Source organism: Armigeres subalbatus, chromosome 3 (genome assembly GCF_024139115.2).
Source record: "Armigeres subalbatus isolate Guangzhou_Male chromosome 3, GZ_Asu_2, whole genome shotgun sequence".
Taxonomy (NCBI): Eukaryota; Metazoa; Arthropoda; class Insecta; order Diptera; family Culicidae; genus Armigeres; species Armigeres subalbatus.
Genome location: NC_085141.1, coordinates 301238275 through 301257665, shown reverse-complemented (window position 1 = coordinate 301257665; position 19391 = coordinate 301238275). Strand labels below are relative to the sequence as shown.

The following is a 19391-nucleotide window of genomic DNA, read 5'->3' as shown; positions in this document are numbered from 1 at the left end:
ACCCAAGTCGATTGACTACTAAACTTAAACTGATTTATTGTCTTAATGTAACCTACCACCTAACCTAATAATGCCATGTCAGCACCCTACACCTGGCCTCGATGCCAATCGATGATACTGCTGACCGAGCTCCGTGCCGTCGCCGTTGCCGAGGGCACCCAAATCGCTGACGTCGGTGGTGCCATCGATGGAATGTGCTAAGTCCGGGTGGCCGGGCGTTAACTCGACCTTCCTTAGAGATGAACCTCCTGGTTCATAGTATCCACTATGGAAAAGGTTTTGAAATTTTCCAAGCCCTGCCTAGGCTCCTTTGCTCCATGATGTTCCTTGTTGCTTGGTACCGTCTGCAGCTTGATCTTGGTAGTCCTATGGAAGAAAATACTGAAGAAAATAGCAATACTGATTATGATGGGGAGGATTGCAATTCCTCCAAACAGTGGCCAATGTGGAAAATGTAGGCTTTTGGTTTCCAAGCGAAGTAGATCCAACTCCTTTCGGGTTTCTGACTGGAGTTTGTGGAGATGTTCCATGCTGATGTTCAAAACGTCTCCGTTTTTAGAGATGGTTATCCCGTCCAAAGGGAGATATATCGGTTTTCCGGCAATGTTTCTGGTTTTACTTGTGTATGGGACACCATTGATCTGTATGGTGCAATTCTCGTACTGGATTAAATACGATCCAGAGAGGATCCTCTCAGAACCGCTGCAATCGGATGAAAAGGTGAAGTTTTTGGCGGTGTTGACAAGTATATGGTGTGTGTCAATTGAAATGACTTCTTGTTGGATAGGGTTTGATGTATAGTTGCAGACAGCTGTTTTTCCGTCCAAGAGATTGGGTATACATGAGGAATCGGCTACTTCAGTATCTTCCAAATTGTAAATTGTTGGTTCTAGCGTGTGGACTGTAAATTTTTCAGATGGGTGGATTAAGAAATATTTCTTGGTCGTGTGTATTTGTTGTCGATTGTGGAAGGTTGGGCAAACAAGGATCTTATGAAAAACTCGAGGATCCAATTTCGGCAATTTGATGAACAGTATGATCTCCTGGTTGTTGGTGGCTATTGAAGTAGTGGCATAGGTGACAACTTCGGCTGACGAATGGACAGTTACATTTTCCTCTCTAAATCTTTCCTAAACATTTCCTTCTCATTTTTAGTTAATATTTTCCCATTTAAAATCCTAATTTAGCTAACATTATCGTATCTATTATATCTCCAATTTTCTCGTTTAAATCTTTAAGGTTAAAGAGAATGTTTATTGAATATAGCTCTGAAGATTTGTTCTTGAATAACTGAATAGCTTCTTTAGTCTTGAAAACGGATTCCTTTAGCTGAAGAGTCATTTCTCTGTTAATTTTGACTTGCTTGTTATTATTGTAGATGAGATTGTTAATGCTATTGTTAATCAATTTTAAATCATTTGCATCAGGTGACCCAGCAATAAATTTCCAAACAGTTCCTACAGCATCCCATCTTCTTTGCCTTCTAATAGGGATTATACTTTCCAAAGACTTATTAATTTCATCGAATTTTTGTAGTATTATTTCCGAAAATTGGTTTTTATCTATTTCATCAAATCTATTCCTGAGATCTACGACATGTGTTCTTAATGACTCTATGCTGAAGTGATGGATGTAACGATACGATGAATATTTTAATCTGCTCATTCCGTGGTCGAAGACGAAAATAGGTTGTTCCAGTCGTTGTATGTGTAACGTCCATGTTTCTGTCAGTAGGGATGAGATTCTGAAAAAGGTTGGAGTTTGTCAGTCAAATTTGTCTGATTTTTATGTCGTTTTTGTGGACACGTCTACCGTCATCTGTTTTTATTGTACTTTTATTGACCTTAGCTATTTTAATCTTTTTATATCGTGGGGTCGTTTTTACTCTACGTCTTGTCTTTTCGTATGCGTCAATTCCTGCTTTAATTTCTGTATGTTTTGTCTTTTGATTGTGACGTTTCAGGTCTTTAGTCTGTGTCGCCAGCAAATTTCTATAAACGGTTTCACATATTGTCGAGCTTTGAGAGCTGGGAATGACTACTTCGTATGGGGTATGTTTCGTGGTGGAGTGAATGGTGTTGTTGTACTTTATTATTGAAATGTCCATGATTTCTTGTAGGGTTTGATTTGGATTCTCAGCTTTGCTTATTCGATAAATTTCTAGTAAAGTCGAATGGAAGCGTTCTACGATCCCATTCATCTCGCTTCGACCAGTAGCCACTATATATGGCGTGATTTTGTTGGTGTTATAAAAATTTACTAGCTCACCCGTCATGAATGACTTTTCCTGGTCCATGACCAAGGTTTCAGGAAAACTAAATTTTGATAACACTTCCTTTACAGCCGGAATAAGGTCTACAGCGGCTCTCGATTCAATTAAACGAGCTTGAGCATACTTTGAGAATTTATCGACATAAGTTAAGTACTGAAGATTGTCTATGAAAAGAATGTCGATGTGAGCTATTTGAAACGGTCGATTAGGTATTGGGGTTTTTTGGATAGGGAAGTGAATAGGGCTTCTATCATATTTATTTTCATGACAGATTCGGCAATTTTTTATAAAGTCATGCAATTTTTGAGAAAGCTTTGGAAAATAAAACTTCCTCAAAAGCTGCCATTTATTTTCATCTGCGCCGCGGTGCGCACGATAATGTTCTTTGTGTATCAAATCCCACTGCTCGTTCTCTTCTCGGACATCCTGGAGTTGACGTTGAGTGAAACGGATTTTTAACAGCTTTTTATCTCCAAAGTGAGTTTTATACACTTCCTGTAATTCACCCATAATTTCCTCAGTTGTTAAGAGTCCGTTTAACTTATTAACATCAAAATGGTTTTTCAATACCTGCAATAGAGAATTGTCGTTAATATCACTGATAAAAACATTTACTCTGGTGAAATTTTCAAAGGTGTTCTGTATTGACTTTATCAGGACCTTTGTTCAAAATAACCTGGTGTCTAAATACATTAATAGGAGATTCCGTAGATTTGATATAGAAATGATCACTATTTTCTGCTGAGTGTTGTGTAGCAGTCATGGAACACACTATTCGACTCAAAGCATCAGCAACCACATTGCTTTTGCCTGGCTTGTATTCAATGGTATAATCGTGTTCTTCCAAATATGCCTTCCAACGCTTAAGCTTTGCATTTGTATTTTTTGCTGATAGAGAAAAAGTTAAAGGTTGATGATCTGTGAGAATTTTGAATTTGGAACCGTATAAATAGTTCCTAAACGTTTGTAGTGCCCAAAATATGGCTAACATATCCTTTTCTGGTACTGAGAATCCTTCTTCGGATTTCGAGAGAGTTCTGGAGGCGAAATGGATAGGCTTATCTTTACCTGCCTCACCTTGCGACAAGACGGCTCCGATGGCGAAATCAGATGCATCGGTTGTGAGAATGAAAGGCTTGCTATAGTCGGGATAAATTAAAATGTCTGAGGAAGATAAAATACTTTTCATTTTCCTAAAACAGTTTGATTCCACTTCGTTAAATTTGATCTTTTATTTGAGGTACATCCTCCCCTCTCAGAAGGCTTGTAAGGGTTTTGCGATTTTCGCAAAGTCCTTTACGAACTGTCTGTAATAGCCTCCATCATTCCTAAGAATGATCTCAGCTCTTTGATTGTTGATGGTTCGGGATACTTCTCTATCGCTTCAATTTTTTTTATGTTTGGTTTAAGACCCTTAGATGTGATGACATAACCGAGAAACTCAATTTCTTTATGTAAGAATTCTGACTTATCCAATTGAATTTTCAGATTAGCATCATTCAGCGCCTTTAAAATTATCTCGAGATTCTTAAGTGCTTCTTCGAGTGTTTTGCCAAATATGATTACGTCATCAATATAGACGTAACATATTTTCCCAATATGTTCGCTTAATATATCATCGATTGCACGTTGAAATATCGCGGGAGCATTCTTGAGTCCAAATGGCATACGAGTAAACTCGTATTTGCCATTATTAATCGAGAAAGCAGTTTTCTCGATGTCACTCTCTTTCATCTTTATCTGGTGAAAACCAGATGCCAAATCGAGGGTGATAAAATATTGTTGACCTTTAATTGGTCAATAACATAGTTTATTTCAGGCATCGGGTACCTGTCTGATAAAGTTTTTCATTTAATTTTCGGTAGTCTACTACCATTCGAAATTTCTTCTCTCCGGAGGCATCGGATTTTTGGAACAATCCATACTGGGGACGTCCAAGCGGATCGTGATGGCCTTATAATTCCATCATCGAGAAGTTTTTTCACTTGTTTATTTACCTCTGTTGCATATGCAGCAGGGTATGGATAAACTTTTTGGTGGATTGGAATATCATCCGCGGTGTGTATAGCACACTCAATTACGGTACTGCAAGTCAGTTTTGCATCGGGCTGATGAAACACTTCTTGATGCCGTTCAATCACCTCGAATAATTTGTCCTTCTCGTCGGCTGAAAGATGAGCCGTTCTGAGCATTTTGTCTACGTTGCTTGCCCGTGGTTCGAGTGCCAATTGTTGGGGTAGGCAACTGGATGGTCTTGGATTTGTTTCCAGGAACTAACAATTTGTGTGGGGAATATTGAAGAAGGGAATAGTCAGAAATTCATTGTCTTTACTTAGCTGGAGAGTGTTATTTTTGTGGTCAATCTTTGCGCTGAGTACGTTTAATTTTCCGGTACCTCTTATCACGTGTAAAAATGGATGAAAATCATGTAGTAGAAATTGTGCTCGGTAATGTATTTTTGGTCTAAAAAATTCAATATCAATCGCCGAGTTAGCGCTGAATTTCCCATTAGCGCTACTGATACCATTTGCCGTGAAAGGATACGGTTTTGTTAATGAATAATTGTATGCTAGCATTGGATGTATTAGGTTTATATTTGCCCCTGTATCAATTAAAAAGGGGAATTCGCCAATGTTTGTTTGAAGGTTTATGTAAGGCATCGTTGGGGTTACCAACGGGGGAGCCATTCTAAAAAATTTGCGTGCTGTTCTTGTTGTTCAGTAGCATTCTGTTTTGGCGGAGCGGTACCAGAGGCTTCTCCTATTTCAAAGCTGTCAGCAGGAGGCGCTTCGTCATATGAGCCGTCCTGCATGGGATATGGGCTCGGATAATCTGGATAGCACTCGTTGTAGCACGGTTGATCGTACTGATAAGCATACTGGTTGTAATTATCGTAATTATCATAATAATCATAAACAGGGTATGCGTTTTCTAACGGATGTGCTTGTCGTTTGACATTTTGGTGATATTGTTGAGAAGCTGGCCTTTTAAATTCATTGGCGGCCGATTACCATAATTTACGAATTTCGATTGTTGACTCAGGTCAACTTCCATGGCTTCTACTCTTTGGGAAGTTTGAGGTGACCTGAAGGGGTTTTTGTGAAAATGGATTGTATGAGAATGCATTTTGGGAAGGCTGATGCCTAAATGGGTTGGTTTGCAAGGGGACTCTGGGAGGTAAAGCATAATTTTGAGGCACACTAGGCCTTCTTTGAGGTAATGGTGGCGGTAGTAGAATTTTGGGATTTAAAACTGTGTCCTGGGAGGTATTTTGGAGGTTCCTTTGGCTTAGGCAATGATTGGCCACCATGTTCGTTTCGGAAGGGGGCAGAACGGATATCTAAATTATAATATTCGGTGCAGAAGTTGTAAGCTTGACCCAAAGTTTTTGGGTTTGTACTTTTTAACAGGATGCTCAGAGGTTTATCCAATCCTCTGATAAATGCATCGAGTGACTTGTCACGGAAGTAGTCGATATGTGCTGCGGCATTCGGTCGCAGTTTATCGTCCGTTTGTATCTGAGCAATTATCAATGATAATAACTCATTGACGCGGCTGTAATAACTGCTGAGGCTTTCCTCGGCAGATTTTCTTATAGATGTTAATTGGAAATCTAACGTCTTAACATCGCGTCGGTCACGATAATACAGGATTAACGTGTTTTATATCCGTCCAAGAGGACGAGACATTATTCGCATTCAAAATATCGGCAGCTTCGCCATCAATTTTCCGGCGCACTGACCGTTCAAGGATATTAATTTGCGACGGTGTCGCACCGTTGTCGCGGTAAGTTCTGAGAATGGAATCAACATCGGTGATCCAATCAATAAGTCTGGTAGGATCACCCTTGAAAATTTTAATTTCCTTGACAAAGTCTGGAACTTTGCCTAAATCAATAAACTGTTGAATGCTCATAGCAGGAGGCGGGGGCACTGGATTAGGGTTAGGATTCATCATATTTGAGTAATAGAAATTTACTCGCGATTTCTTCTTCGGTAAAATATTGAGCAAATCGGGCAAGAGCTTGAGGAGAACTTCGACAAAATCACCGTAATAAAAAATATCACTAAGATAGGAGCAAAAATTAAAACTTTTGAGATATTGGAATAAAAATTTCACTCACACTTTTCGGATTTAACAAACTATCACTAGCACTTGTTTGATTGAATAAAATAAAAGAAACTTACAGTAAAATTGCCAACATCCTCCGTTGGACTTCCTGGGTTTTCCTGGGATGATTTTTGATAGCGGGACTCCGTCTATGGGGGAGAACCAGGCAGTTATTTCGGGTTGGTCCGTTTTGCTGCTGACGGCTACTCCGGGCCCTAATAACGATCGATCCGGCTGGATGCGGTGTCCTGATCCTCGCTTCGTCCGTAGGGTAGGCTCGTTGAACCTTGGGTGTGGTGTTTGGCTCCTTCCACCAATGGTGTGATAGATTACTTTGAGGATCTTTACACTTCACTTGTTGAACGATTTTTCACTACCGGACACTTATACTATTCCCACGTCGACGTGTCCCTATTCGGGCGCCAGTTCGCGTTTTCGCGTTTGGGATTTCTTTTTAAAAAAGACCCAAGTCGATTGACTACTAAACTTAAACTGATTTATTGTCTTAATGTAACCTACCACCTAACCTAATAATGCCATATCAGCACCCTACACCTGGCCTCGATGCCAATCGATGATACTGCTGACCGAGCTCCGTGCCGTCGCCGTTGCCGAGGGCACCCAAATCGCTGACGTCGGTGGTGCCATCGATGGAATGTGCTAAGTCCGGGTGGCCGGGCGTTAACTCGCGATCGGACGTGTTTTAGGTAGGACGCAGAACATTCGCGAAATCCGAGTTTGTGGATAAGTGTGCGATTGAACGTATTTGGATATGATGCGAAACATTTGCAAGATCCGGATTACTTTGTTCTGCTTTGGACGGTTCGTAAGTAAATTGATAAATATATTTCAATAATTTTTCAGCGGATTTGGCACAACGGAAGAAACGAAAACGGAAGCTAATAAGGTTTTTTTCTGAGCCTGAGCAAACGGAAGCTTCTGGATGCGCTGGTGGACCATAGATAAACTTGTAGAAATAGCGTTGGGGAAAAAACCATTAATTTATTATTTTTTTTTTTTTTTACATTTCGTTGATTGACATTTAGTCGAATGAAGTTTGGTAAAATGACATTTCGTCGAAATTACGTTCAGTCGAAGAGCCATTTGATCGAATGGATAGCTTTCCTTATTCTTTCCATGGATGCTTTTTCTTTCACTTAATATTTGAACAATAAATAGTTCAGCATCAAATTCACTTTGAACTTTAATTCCTTAATGATTGTCCGAAAACTTAATTTCCGTCAAATGACCAAATGACCTAATGTCTATTTGACCTTTTCGACCAAGTGTAATGCGACGAAACATCATTCGACTAAATTTCTTTTGACCAGGTGGACGTAATTTCCTTTCGACCACACGTAATTCGATCAAGTGTACGAAGATTCGCCATTCTAAAATCTTCTCTCGTCTAAATGTCCATTCGACCAAATGTCCATTCAATGTAGTGTCCTTTCGACCAATTGTCATTCGTTTAAATTGTATAGTCGGTTAGAGGGGTTCGCTAAAGTAAATATCCTTTGGGGAATATTAACCGTATTCTTGTTACTTATGCTTTACATGAACCCATCATTCTTTTGACAATATTGGAGCAAAAATTATTATATTATTGATTAAAGTTCCTTTCTTTTAAATATCCATTCGACGGAACGTTTTTCGACTAAATGTATCTAGATTAATCATTTGAAAATCCGCTTCCGACTAAATGTCCATTCGACCAAATGTCCTTTCGATCAAACGTCATTTGATCAAATGTACGAAGAGTCTTCATTCTAAAATCTGCTTCCGACCAAATGTCCTTTCGATCAAAAGTCATTCGACCAAATGTAAGAAGGTTCTTAATTCTAAAACCTGCTACCGACGAAATGACCATTCGACGTAGTGTCCTTTCGACCAAATGTCCTACGTTTCTAGTGGACTAAAAATTCATTTTCGACTACATATATGTCCATTCGACGAAATGTCATTTAGACCAAATGTCATTCGACTAAATGTCATTTAACGAAATGTCTTTCGACGAAATGGTAGAGATTCTTTTTCAGCATATAGGGTTACTGCTCCTGGACTTCATCTCATAGCTCCGATATTCATCCCACGAAAAACAAAGCAATGAAAAGGTATTTGATTTGTTTCTTATTCTTATTTTGTTTCGACTTCCCTGGGAATAAAAGTATCATCGTGTTAGCCTCATGATATAAAATTGTAACTTGGCTTAGAAACCTCGCAGATAATAACTGTGGAAGTGCTTAATGAACACTAAGCTGTGAGGCGGCTCTGTCCCAGTGTGGGGATGTTATGCGAATAAGAAGAAGAAGAAATAGCCACCCATTGTATAGCGAAAAAGTCAAAATTTGAATCACTCTAATAATCCATCCCTTTATATGTATGCAAAAGAGTTTTCCGAGGAAATGCTTAAAAATTTCTCAAAAAAATTCCAAAGAAAAAAAATCAGAGGAAAATCCTAAAATTTTGGAAATGCCAATAAATTTCTCGAGGATCATTCGAAGAATTTTCTTAGGAAATTCAAAAGAAAGTCATAGAATTTTCCGGCAATTCCCAAGAATTTTCCAAAGGAAATTTTGTAGAATTTCCCTAAAAAAAAAATCCTTTAAATTTTCCGAGGAAATTCCAAAGAATTTCCCGAGGAAATGCCAAAAAAATTCTCGAGGAAATGCCAAAGAATTTGGCAAATTGTTTGAGGAAACCTCGATAAATGTTTCGAGCGAATTCCGAAGAATTTCGTGAGGAAATGAAAAAAAGTAAATTCCAAACAAATCTCAGGAGATTATCCTAATAATTTTACTTAGGAATTTCCGAAGATCTATTTTGAAGAAGTTCAGAAGAATTTTTCGTTGAAATGCGGAATAGTTTTTAAAGCCTATTTCGAAGAATTTCTGAGGAAATAACAAATCAAATTTTGAGGTTGTTCCGAAAAAATTCCGAAGAATTATCTGAGAATGGTATTGCAATACGATATATCTTGTTCAATATCCGGTTTCAATCTGCTTTGTGTGGTTGGAAAGTAAGTTCGCTTTTGACCGTGTTTTTGATTAACACGTCAATTGGATAGGGAGGAACGTGACTAATATTTACAATGTGCATTAATAAAGGGGATGGACAGAATGAACGGGACAGGCAAAATTTCATCAAAATTCAAATGACCACAACTCTGTCAATTGGCAACTGATTTCTGCAGTGTAAACAATATTATTGGGCTATTTTTGCCCATGGGTGCATTTTAGATCATTTTCGCCCATACCAAATATTGTAATGGCGGGAGGGAGCATCTGATTAAAAAAATGTATATGTCAAGATGGGCCGAAACCTAGCTGTCAGTGTGAGCTGAAAGCAAAACTGTCGGCGAAACAATTTTCTAAGGGAATATAACAACAATGACACTTAACACGCAAAACAAAATTTGGATTTTTCAGGAGACGCTTACGTTGGTTTTTCTTGTTAAAAAATTGCATGACGACAGTATTTATTTAACGGCCATTAATGAGCCACACGCTCATTCAGGATCTATAAAATTTGGACATTAATTTTTCGATTGGTACCACTACTTAGTCAACGAAAAGCAATAATACAGCAAATTTCCGTATTCTGCCTCCATTTCCGACAACATTATTTAGAATTGGTGGTGAAGGATTCCTCGCGTTGGTAAAGTTTATTGGCTTAATGTCGAGCGTCAGTATTTCAAGAATATTGATAGTTTTCGCACAAAGATTTTCTTGGTGAATAATGCAATGCGCGGGGAATTATAACCATACCACTGTGATTGTTTTTCCTTTCTTGGAAGTGTCACGATGCCAGCGTTCTTTCCTGTAATTGCCGATGCCAGCTCCATCAGTTGTAAGGCTACTTAAGGGTGTCCAAGCTCCTTCATACTGGTCTTTACAGTTCCCCTCAGGTTTTTTCCGGTCGTTCCATTCGTTGGGATCAAAGTTGTCTATTCCTCAGTTATTTAAAGATGATCACCAACTTTCCAAGCAACACTTTCCTTATGAAGACATCTACCTGCACCATGTTTTAACATCAGTTTCATCATCGATTGTGAGAGAGTAGAATTTGAAGCAGGCAGCTTTTTCACGTAATGTAGTTTTCAAATCTTCTGCATGAGCTTTTACTCTTCATCGTGTTTCGAGGCAAGCTAATGCTACTGAAGAAGACTTTTTCCTTAGGATACACAATGCCGTTATTAGCAGATATGCATTCCTTAACAAGTTCTCCGCCCTGGAATAGTTTCATTCGTTTTGCCAAAATCTTACTGACTGCAAAACTGGCCCGCGCTTCGTTTCCCGACTATGTGTTTGTCAGAGTGAAGAGAGTTTGTTGCTTCGGTCAACCACTTCCTGATTCAGTCTAAATTTCGTATTTTGTAGAATGCTTGGTTTCGTAATGTGGTTTCAGATCATACTCCTTCAACACAGCAACACTTTCCGAAGAAAATAGGCAAACCGGCTTTCTTTTGTTCAACGTGACAACGCAATTTCCCACATCAACCACTCGTTTCATGGGGCCTCTCTCGAGTCCTTTACTTTTATTATGTTCTAATAATTCCCTTTTATTTGAATTCGAAAAAAAATATCTCACATATTTTGAAATGACTGCATTTTCAAAATATGTGAGATATTTTTTTTTTCGAATTCAAATTAAAGGGAATATTAATTAGCACATAATAAAAGTAAAGGACTGTATTAACAGACTTTACTTTTTCAAACCAGTAATATTTTACAGTATTAAGTAATAAATCATAAAAAAAAGCTTCCTGAGCCACGTAGAGAAGTTTGTGGGCCGGTTATGAAGTATTTTCTGCCACGGCGCGTGGGCCACAAAAAACGTAGCCGATGGCTGCATCCGGCCCGCGGGTCGTACGTTGGGCAGCCCTGATTTAATTTGATGTGTAGTATCAAAACCTCCCTCTCAGATTATGGCCTTTAAAAATCATGAAGTTTGATACCTATGTTGCTTTATTTGAAAAAGTATAACTATGGCCGATTTGCTCAGAATCGGTTTCACGGATTTCACAGAAACGGCCATAACTCTGGTGTTTGTTGACTGATTTGTGACATCAATATATCAATCAACTCAGGAGAAGCTCTAGATTCGGTCTTCATTAGCAATGAGAGTCGAGAAAATTCCCGAGGGAGTTCCGAAGAATTTTTCGCGGAAATTTAAAAAAATCCTGAACTTCTTAAGAAATTTCCGAGGAAATGGCAAAGAATATCCAGAAGCAATTCAAAAAACTTTCTTGATGAATTTCCCGAGGAAGTTCCGAAAAAAATGTCGAGGAAATTTTAAAGAAAAAGCCGAATAATTTTCCGAAGGAATTATAAAGAATTTCCTGTAGGAATTTCCTCGAAGAATCACCAAAGACTTGTCCTAGGAATTTTCTGAGGAAATTTCGCATTTTCTAAGAATTTTCTGATGAATTCCTGACAATTTTTTCGAGAAAATTCAGAAGAACTTTTCGAAGAAATGCCGAATACGTTTCCAAGGAAATTGCGTAGAGTTTGCTGAAAAAGTTTCAAAGAATTGCTCGAGGATATTCCAAAGAGCTTTCCAGGTGAAATATCACAGACTTCATCGAGCAAGTTTCGAACATTTTTTTTTTGAGAAAATTCCGAAAACTTTTTAGGTAAATTCCGAGTAAACTCCAAAGAATTTCCCGAAAAAAATCCAAAGAATTTCGAAGAATTTGCTAAGAAAAATCCAATGAATATCGTTAAGAAATTTCCAAGCTTTTTCAGAAGAATTTTCGAAAAATTTCTCTAGGAAATTCCGAAGGATTTCGAAGAAATATTACAAAAAAAATCTTAGGAAGCTCCGAAGATTTTTTCTAAGAAATTTCGAGAAAACTTTCTAAGAAATTTCGAATAATTTTCGAGAAAGCCCCGAAATATTTTCCGAAGAAGTTTTCAAGAACTTTTCGAAGATATTTAAAAAAAAAATCCGGTGAAAATCCGAAAATATTCGGGATGTTGGCTTGACAAATGCATTGCGAGTGATTCGACTATGCGTTCAATTTGGGAATCTTGGGCTTATTCAGTTGCGAAGACCGACGTAGGTCCTTCGTAACTTAGTTGCTTAAAGCACCAGTCTATATTATTGAGGGTCGTGGGTTCGAAGGAAAGTAGTTACCTCCAACAAGTATGGGAAAAATGGGTTCATTTAGCGCTAATCTTTCACTCACATCTACACACAATCGCAAATTAGGCAACTGTACACGAGCCTTTCCAAAACTTTCAATTTCGATTGTCTGCCGTTCGGCTTCAGTTAGTAACGAATCATGCCAAAAAACAAACAGACCAAATTCATCACCGAATCTTTCCCACAGAATGGAATCGCAATTGAGTGGTGAGTGAGGATTCGGCAGAAAGAATCAGGCCGCAAAACGAATCATTGAGTCTAAATTGAATCAATCTTCTGAGTCCAACTCAGTGTTTTCTGCTGCACTCACTACACATCGGTTCACTCTCATCTCTCGATTTCTTTTCGTACTATTTTTGGTTTCACTTCTCCCTGCTGGGGGGCACTCAGTAGGTATGAATCGTTTGTTGGTTCGCTGTTGGGTTGAGTAGCATTCGTTTTGCAATCGCGTGTTCGCTGATGGATAGGGATTTAAAATTGGTGTGGTTCGTGTGAGTGAGTTTTCCCATAGCTGACCTCCAATACAATTTTCATATCTCAATCTGCCATATAATGTACATATTCACATCTGAGTTTTCAGAACGTGTTTTTATGTTATGAAAATACACCATGAAAAAAGGTCTTGGAATCATGAATAATTTTACCGTAACGCAACCCTGGGGTTACTTCTTCGATATTAAATGACAAGTGGCAATCTGAGTCATGATATCATGAAGCATGTAACCATTAACTGAGGTCATAAAAACAGAATCACAGTTTATGAATTAGACAGCTGTCATTTATGATTCTGATTTGTTTACCGAAAAGTGGGAATTTTGTTCTTGACACCATGATCATGCAAACTGAAACCATGAACTAAGGTCATGACAACAGAATCATTATCCATGAACATGAATTCAAATCTCAGAATAAAAATCGTTAACTGTCCAAGTCAATTTCCCACATAAAAAGCACTAAGACATATTTGTTAATTCATTTTCATTCCAAATTGAAAAATGTACCAGCCGCTTAGGGGGCTTTTGACTTATAATTCTTGATGCTTTGACCTATAAAATAATCTATTTTTAGTTTTCTGTTGAAGAAGAATAGTTTTACAATTATTTATTTTTAACGCATTTTTTTGGGCATAGAAAACTTAAAAAAATAAGCATTTGAAAGTCTTAAAATCTACATTTTTATATGTACTTATATTTTTACACTCTTAGATTTTAAGATTTTGTTTGAGTCCTATCGTACCACCTTCTATTGATGAAGAAGCGCGAGGGATATGCGATTTCTGTAAAGCATGTCAACAGGTTCTATCTGAAATATCGGGTCCATATCACAGAGTCCATAGCATAGGATCCATAGAAAAATTGTACAAAATAATTGTTTCCGAAGTGTAAGTCAGTCGATATCGTTTTAATGTGCAATTTAGTGTCATAATCAAACAAATTTTACAGAATGTACTACAAATATCCATACCAGACAGTTATCGTTAGACCAAACATTAGACAAGGAACAAACATATTATTTTTCCCCTGAAGAAGACACCAACCCCGTGTCGAAACGTTGGACAAATAAAAATCTTGTTCCAATCTTTAAAGACTGCGTAGCCAGTTTAAGTTGAAATTGTAAGAAGTATAAATAACAAATGAAACAGCTGACAGACCGTCAGATGGCGGTTAACATCTTTGGGAAAGCATTTGGTTGACTATGCATCTTCAGCGTATGATAGGGTATTGGACCGCTGGTATAATGGCATTTTGGATTTGAACCACGGGACTGAGAACAATATCCGTAGAACGCTTTTCCCCGGTGTTGGAATTAATTTTTAAGCAAACACGATAATGAAGATTGAAAAAACGTAGTACGTGCATAGGCATCAGAAGAAATAATCGCTTCCGGAAAAAAATATACCATCATCAGCAGACCGTTTATGGTAAGGAAGATCAGCGAATAAGTTTTTTTTTTCAATAAACGCAATATATTTGACAGGCTCAGGCGTGTATAACACTTAACGGAGCCGATACTTTATGATATTTACAATCGATATCGATATCTTATCATCAACAGTTAGTAAGGGGAAAGGGTATAGACCAAGATACTCGTGGCGACTCAAGGTTAGATTGCGTAATTTCAGGACGGACTAGGATGGGATTTAGGTTTGAGGTATTACAGCTGCTCATCCGGGTATTTGACGTCATTAACGGTATGGCGTAGCGTCGGGCTCAAGTTGTGGTTCGTCAGGGAGCATCTTCCGGATGGCCATAGCTTCGTATTACACAGAACAATTTAGCGAATAAGTTTATATTCATCTACTTTCAAAACATACTTTTCCGGAATGGCAATCGACCACTTCACACCAGGTGAATAGGATGATAAGACAGACTAGAACACGTGCTTCTTCGATGTAGTGGAGGTTATCTAGGTTTTTTGGTTGTTAGGCACAGGAAGGTGTGCCAAGATCGCATTGCTGGCAAACGCTTCCACTAGTTCTGGCTTGGTAGAATAATAAAATTCAGAGCTTCTGAAGCAATACAAAAGCCGTGTATTGCTACCCAACCAACGAATGGGTCTTCGTTCGACTCACAATGCTGCATTTCAAAAAGCTTCTAGTTTTGTTGAATTTGTTTTGTAGTCGGTTGACACTAGCAGAGCATTTTAGCAATAAAACTACAAAATAAAGCAATAGAAAATATTAATAACTGGCCAAAAATACCTAGCTTAGCCCGGGTATTCATGTTGCAAATGTCACATAGAGACTGAACTATTTGCAGCACCGCCCTCTAGATCAATTACCGTGCAATTGTTTCGTTTTCATCAAAGACTGACCCAAATTTGTATTCTAACGATTTTTCACCATTCCCCGTCGAATTCATCAGCTTTTTGTATATACAAACCTTACGAATCCCAAAACGAATCGATTAGGGAGGAAATTATGCAAATCGGTTAACCCGTTCTTGAGTTAAATCGTCAGGAAAGGATTTTAAATTCATTTTTGTTATATAGAAGAAGATAGAGAAGAAGATGGAAACAGGACGCTCTGCTCTATACATTAGAGAAAAAAAATTGACAAGTTAGCATAACCCTGATTACATGTTCATGACTCTGAGTGATATTTCCGCGTCTCAGCTTCATTTTTCATGAAAATGCGTCATATTTTTTTTCATGAAAATGCGTATAGCATTTGGATAACGCTAATGGCATTATCTTTTTTCATGAAAAAGGCTGTTATTATTACGATGAAATCATTACTTTTTAGACATGAGTTTTTCAACGGATTTTTCCCGTGAAGTTTTCAATGATTCAATAATGGATCACCGACTCCACTATAATTCTTCATCGACTTGAGTAGATCAACAAATCATCGGACGTATTAACTGATTGCGAATGGGATTAGCAGAACTGGAAACTATTCACAGGCCCGACAAAAGTAAAATGTTATATGCCTACGCTTCTGAAAAATAATGGTCAACAAGTACACAATCAAAGCTTGAATTACAGCATTTAAATGCAATTTTTTATGAGGCTTTTACAATCATGTTTATGACAACTTCTTTTGGATTTAACAAGCTGATTTATCCGGTGATCTAAAAATATTCATGATCCTGCACAGCATTGAAAACTGCTCTCATCTGCAAACGCTGATCAATATGTTTGCTCTCTGGTGTCAAGACAATAAGCTTGTGATCAGTGTTTCGAAATGTGCGGTTATGACTTTCCATCGTTCTAAAGATCCGGTAATATTTTATTACCACATAGATAATTGCAGCCTCAAGAGGGTGGATCATATAACAGATCTTGGCATTGTGTTGGACGCAATGCTCAGCTTTCACTCCCATTATCCGTCGATTATTTCCAAGGCTAATCGCTACTGAAATTGCAAAAGAATTCACATTCATCCACGTTGTCTTAAAGCTTTGTATTGTTCTCTGTGAGGCCAATTCTCGAAAACTGACCAAAAACGATTCATCAGGCTCGCATTGAGACATCTTCCGTGGAGGGACCCCGCAAATCTCCCTGCGTATCCTGATAGATCCCAATTGCTTGGTCTTGAACTTGATACCTTGGATCGGCGACTAAAAATCTAGTAGGCCACTTTTATTGCGAAATTGCTGAACGGAGAAATCGATTGCTCCCATCTCCTCTCGCTGATTGGTTTCTGCGTACCTGGAAAAATGTTTTTTTTTTAATTCTTTATTTAGGTGTTTTTGCCTTTCTCGTACAACTAAGTTGTACCGAAAGGCTATCATTTCACTCCGAAAACGAACTTTTTATAGAAGCCTCTGAGACCCATAGTATTATATACCAATCGACTCCACTCGACTCCACTCGTGTATATGTATGTGTGTATGTGTGTGTGTATGTGTGTGTGTATGTGTGTGCACAAAAGCTATAAAAAACATTAGACAACTTTTCGTGCAGTAATCTTTATCCGATTTTCTCGCAACAAGTTTCATTCGACAGGGGACAAAGCCTTGTTGATCACTATTGAATTTTATAACGATCGGTCATTGCGTTTAAAAGTTATGAAGAAAATGGTACATCGGACCATATAAACCCCATATAAGGTTGGTGTCTCAACTAAATGCGAGAAAGGCACCACCAACGCTAGGTGGATTAATCTGGGTTTTTAATTCTAGATTAAGTTCAACACCGGGCGCCTGGAAGAATGCTTAGACAGCTGACTTTGTTGAATACAGGATTTCATCGCACTGCATTTGGTTATAACCAGCCCATTTGCGCCATGATACGTTTGTTTTAATCGGTTGAAGCAGCTTTCGATTTTGGAGTTTCCACATCCCAGTTTGTAAACCGTATAAAAAGACAGAACCTAATTTAGGACAATAGGCATGTTATTCATTAAGACTGTTGAGTGTCAGATTAATTATATATATAAAAAAAAAACAAATAAACAAATAAGATCGAAACATCGAAAGATACTCTCTATCCCAAAAAAAGACTGTTCTTAAATAAACTGGGTGAACCACGAAATCCATTTCAAGAGATAATTTTGCAAATTCTCTCGTCTGTTTCCGGTTTCCCTACACACATACAGTAATTCACATAATACTGCCAGTGAGATTGGTTTATAATTAATCAAAATAGGCGAACCGTAATCCATATTTAATCGCTTCCCTATGTCCGTTCAATTATATTTGCAAGTCGACCCAGATATGCAGACTATCCATACGCACTAATGGAATCGACGCAAGAACTTCACAATCAATTCCATACGGCACGGACGAACGCACGTAGTTCTCCATTTATTGCCGTACCGCAATACTCACTGCGATGGTGTGATTTATTTATCGCTTCCGCGATACGCATTAATACATAAGTGCCATTCTGAACCGCTATTTGGCTAGCTGGCCTTTGCAAAGTAGTTCGGATTGAACTTATGCCCCACACCACACGGGCGCTGCCCCGATTGCCACAATCCACACCACGGTCCTAAAGTTGTCCGTTCGTGTCACGGCGGTAGGACGGCTGCTGCTGCTGCTGCTGCCTAGTTTCACATGATTTATGGATGGGACCATGAATATCTGTTCTTCGTATGGGATGCCGATGATGAATAGGAAAACTCTGATTCACAAGCTTTTGGCGACAGAAATAGGACACGCACATTTGAATGAAAGTGTTTTGGGGGCATTCGGTCGTCATCATCAGGCTAGTTTCGAATGCTGTCGGGTTTGAAAGGGTGGTCAGTCACGCTAGAGCCGGGTGGGAGATTATTCGTGCAAATTGTGCGGCGTAATAGCCATCGAGATAGCTGTCTGATTTCATACAACGAATTTTGTAATGAGCTTTCTATCACAGTACAGTTGATCGCCGGAAGACAAATGGGGGAATTCAATTGGAAAATTGATTGATACGACGAGCATCTGAGCGATGGCTAGAGATGGATTTCCATTGAAACATGCGAGTTTTCCGGAACGACCAGTGAAAATAAATAGAATTGAATGTTGAAACAAAACGCTATTGCTGGATTGTTTGGATTCAATTGAGCATGTTTGTTCAGACGTACGTTTACGGATGATACTTACCCATTACGCAGAGCAGACCCGTGCCGTAGACGCGGAAATTGTTGTACATAGCTGAGGCGTCTTTTGTGAAATCTCCGAATATCGATAACCACGGGGCCATGTAAGTCTGAAAGTATATTGGAAACGTAAAATGCGAATTATTATTTTGCTTCAGATATTTCGTCTGTGCGATTATGGTTAATTGGTTTTACTTTTGAATTCTTTATAGATAAAGCAGTTTGCTATGGGTGTAACACGCAATCGTTAATCTGTGCTAACAAAATTTAATCGATTCAGTTTGAGTGCACATCAGACCTTATAATCCCTCTCGAGTAACATGTCAAACCCACCAACTTTCACTCTCCGCCGTAATCGAGGCCACAACAGCGCTTTCTCATCCGTCGATGCTGATGCGGCTGCCGACGGCGGTTCATCAACATCTGCACATCTATTATTCACTAACCATCATCATCAGTTCAGGGACTTGTCATCCTGCTACTACAGTGACACACAGACACACCGACAAAGACACAAACAACTAGTGGAGAGCTGATTCCCTGTAAACCTCCAGCTCATGGTTCACCACCGAAGCACCAAAGTGGCACTGCCACACAGGATAGTTGAATTATAAACCAAGCACCTCTCACCTACATCCACAATGTGTGGCGTGGTTTCTGGATGCCGATGAAAACTAAGAGGGACATGCTTCTTGTGCTCTCAAGACGGCATCGCACTAAAAAAAACTACCACCCACTAGCTGTTGTCTACACATAAAGTGTACAAAACCGTACTTGAGGGATCTGGACCATCCCCAGCAGCAATTTGCTGACACACATTTGCTTTTCTTAACCATA

The 19391-nt window shown here is 38.7% G+C and overlaps 1 protein-coding gene across 11 annotated transcripts in view; it reads right to left on the bottom strand.

Annotated features, from left to right (window-relative positions):
* The window catches only part of LOC134224978 (solute carrier family 12 member 7), an 848828-nt gene that overhangs the window by 109964 nt on the left and 719473 nt on the right, over nt 1-19391 (bottom strand). For all 11 annotated transcript variants that reach the window (XM_062704686.1, XM_062704688.1, XM_062704687.1 and 8 more), the window contains one exon: nt 18559-18664. In XM_062704686.1, coding sequence (XP_062560670.1) covers nt 18559-18664 — 106 coding nt within the window. The remainder of the gene's footprint in view (nt 1-18558; nt 18665-19391) is intronic.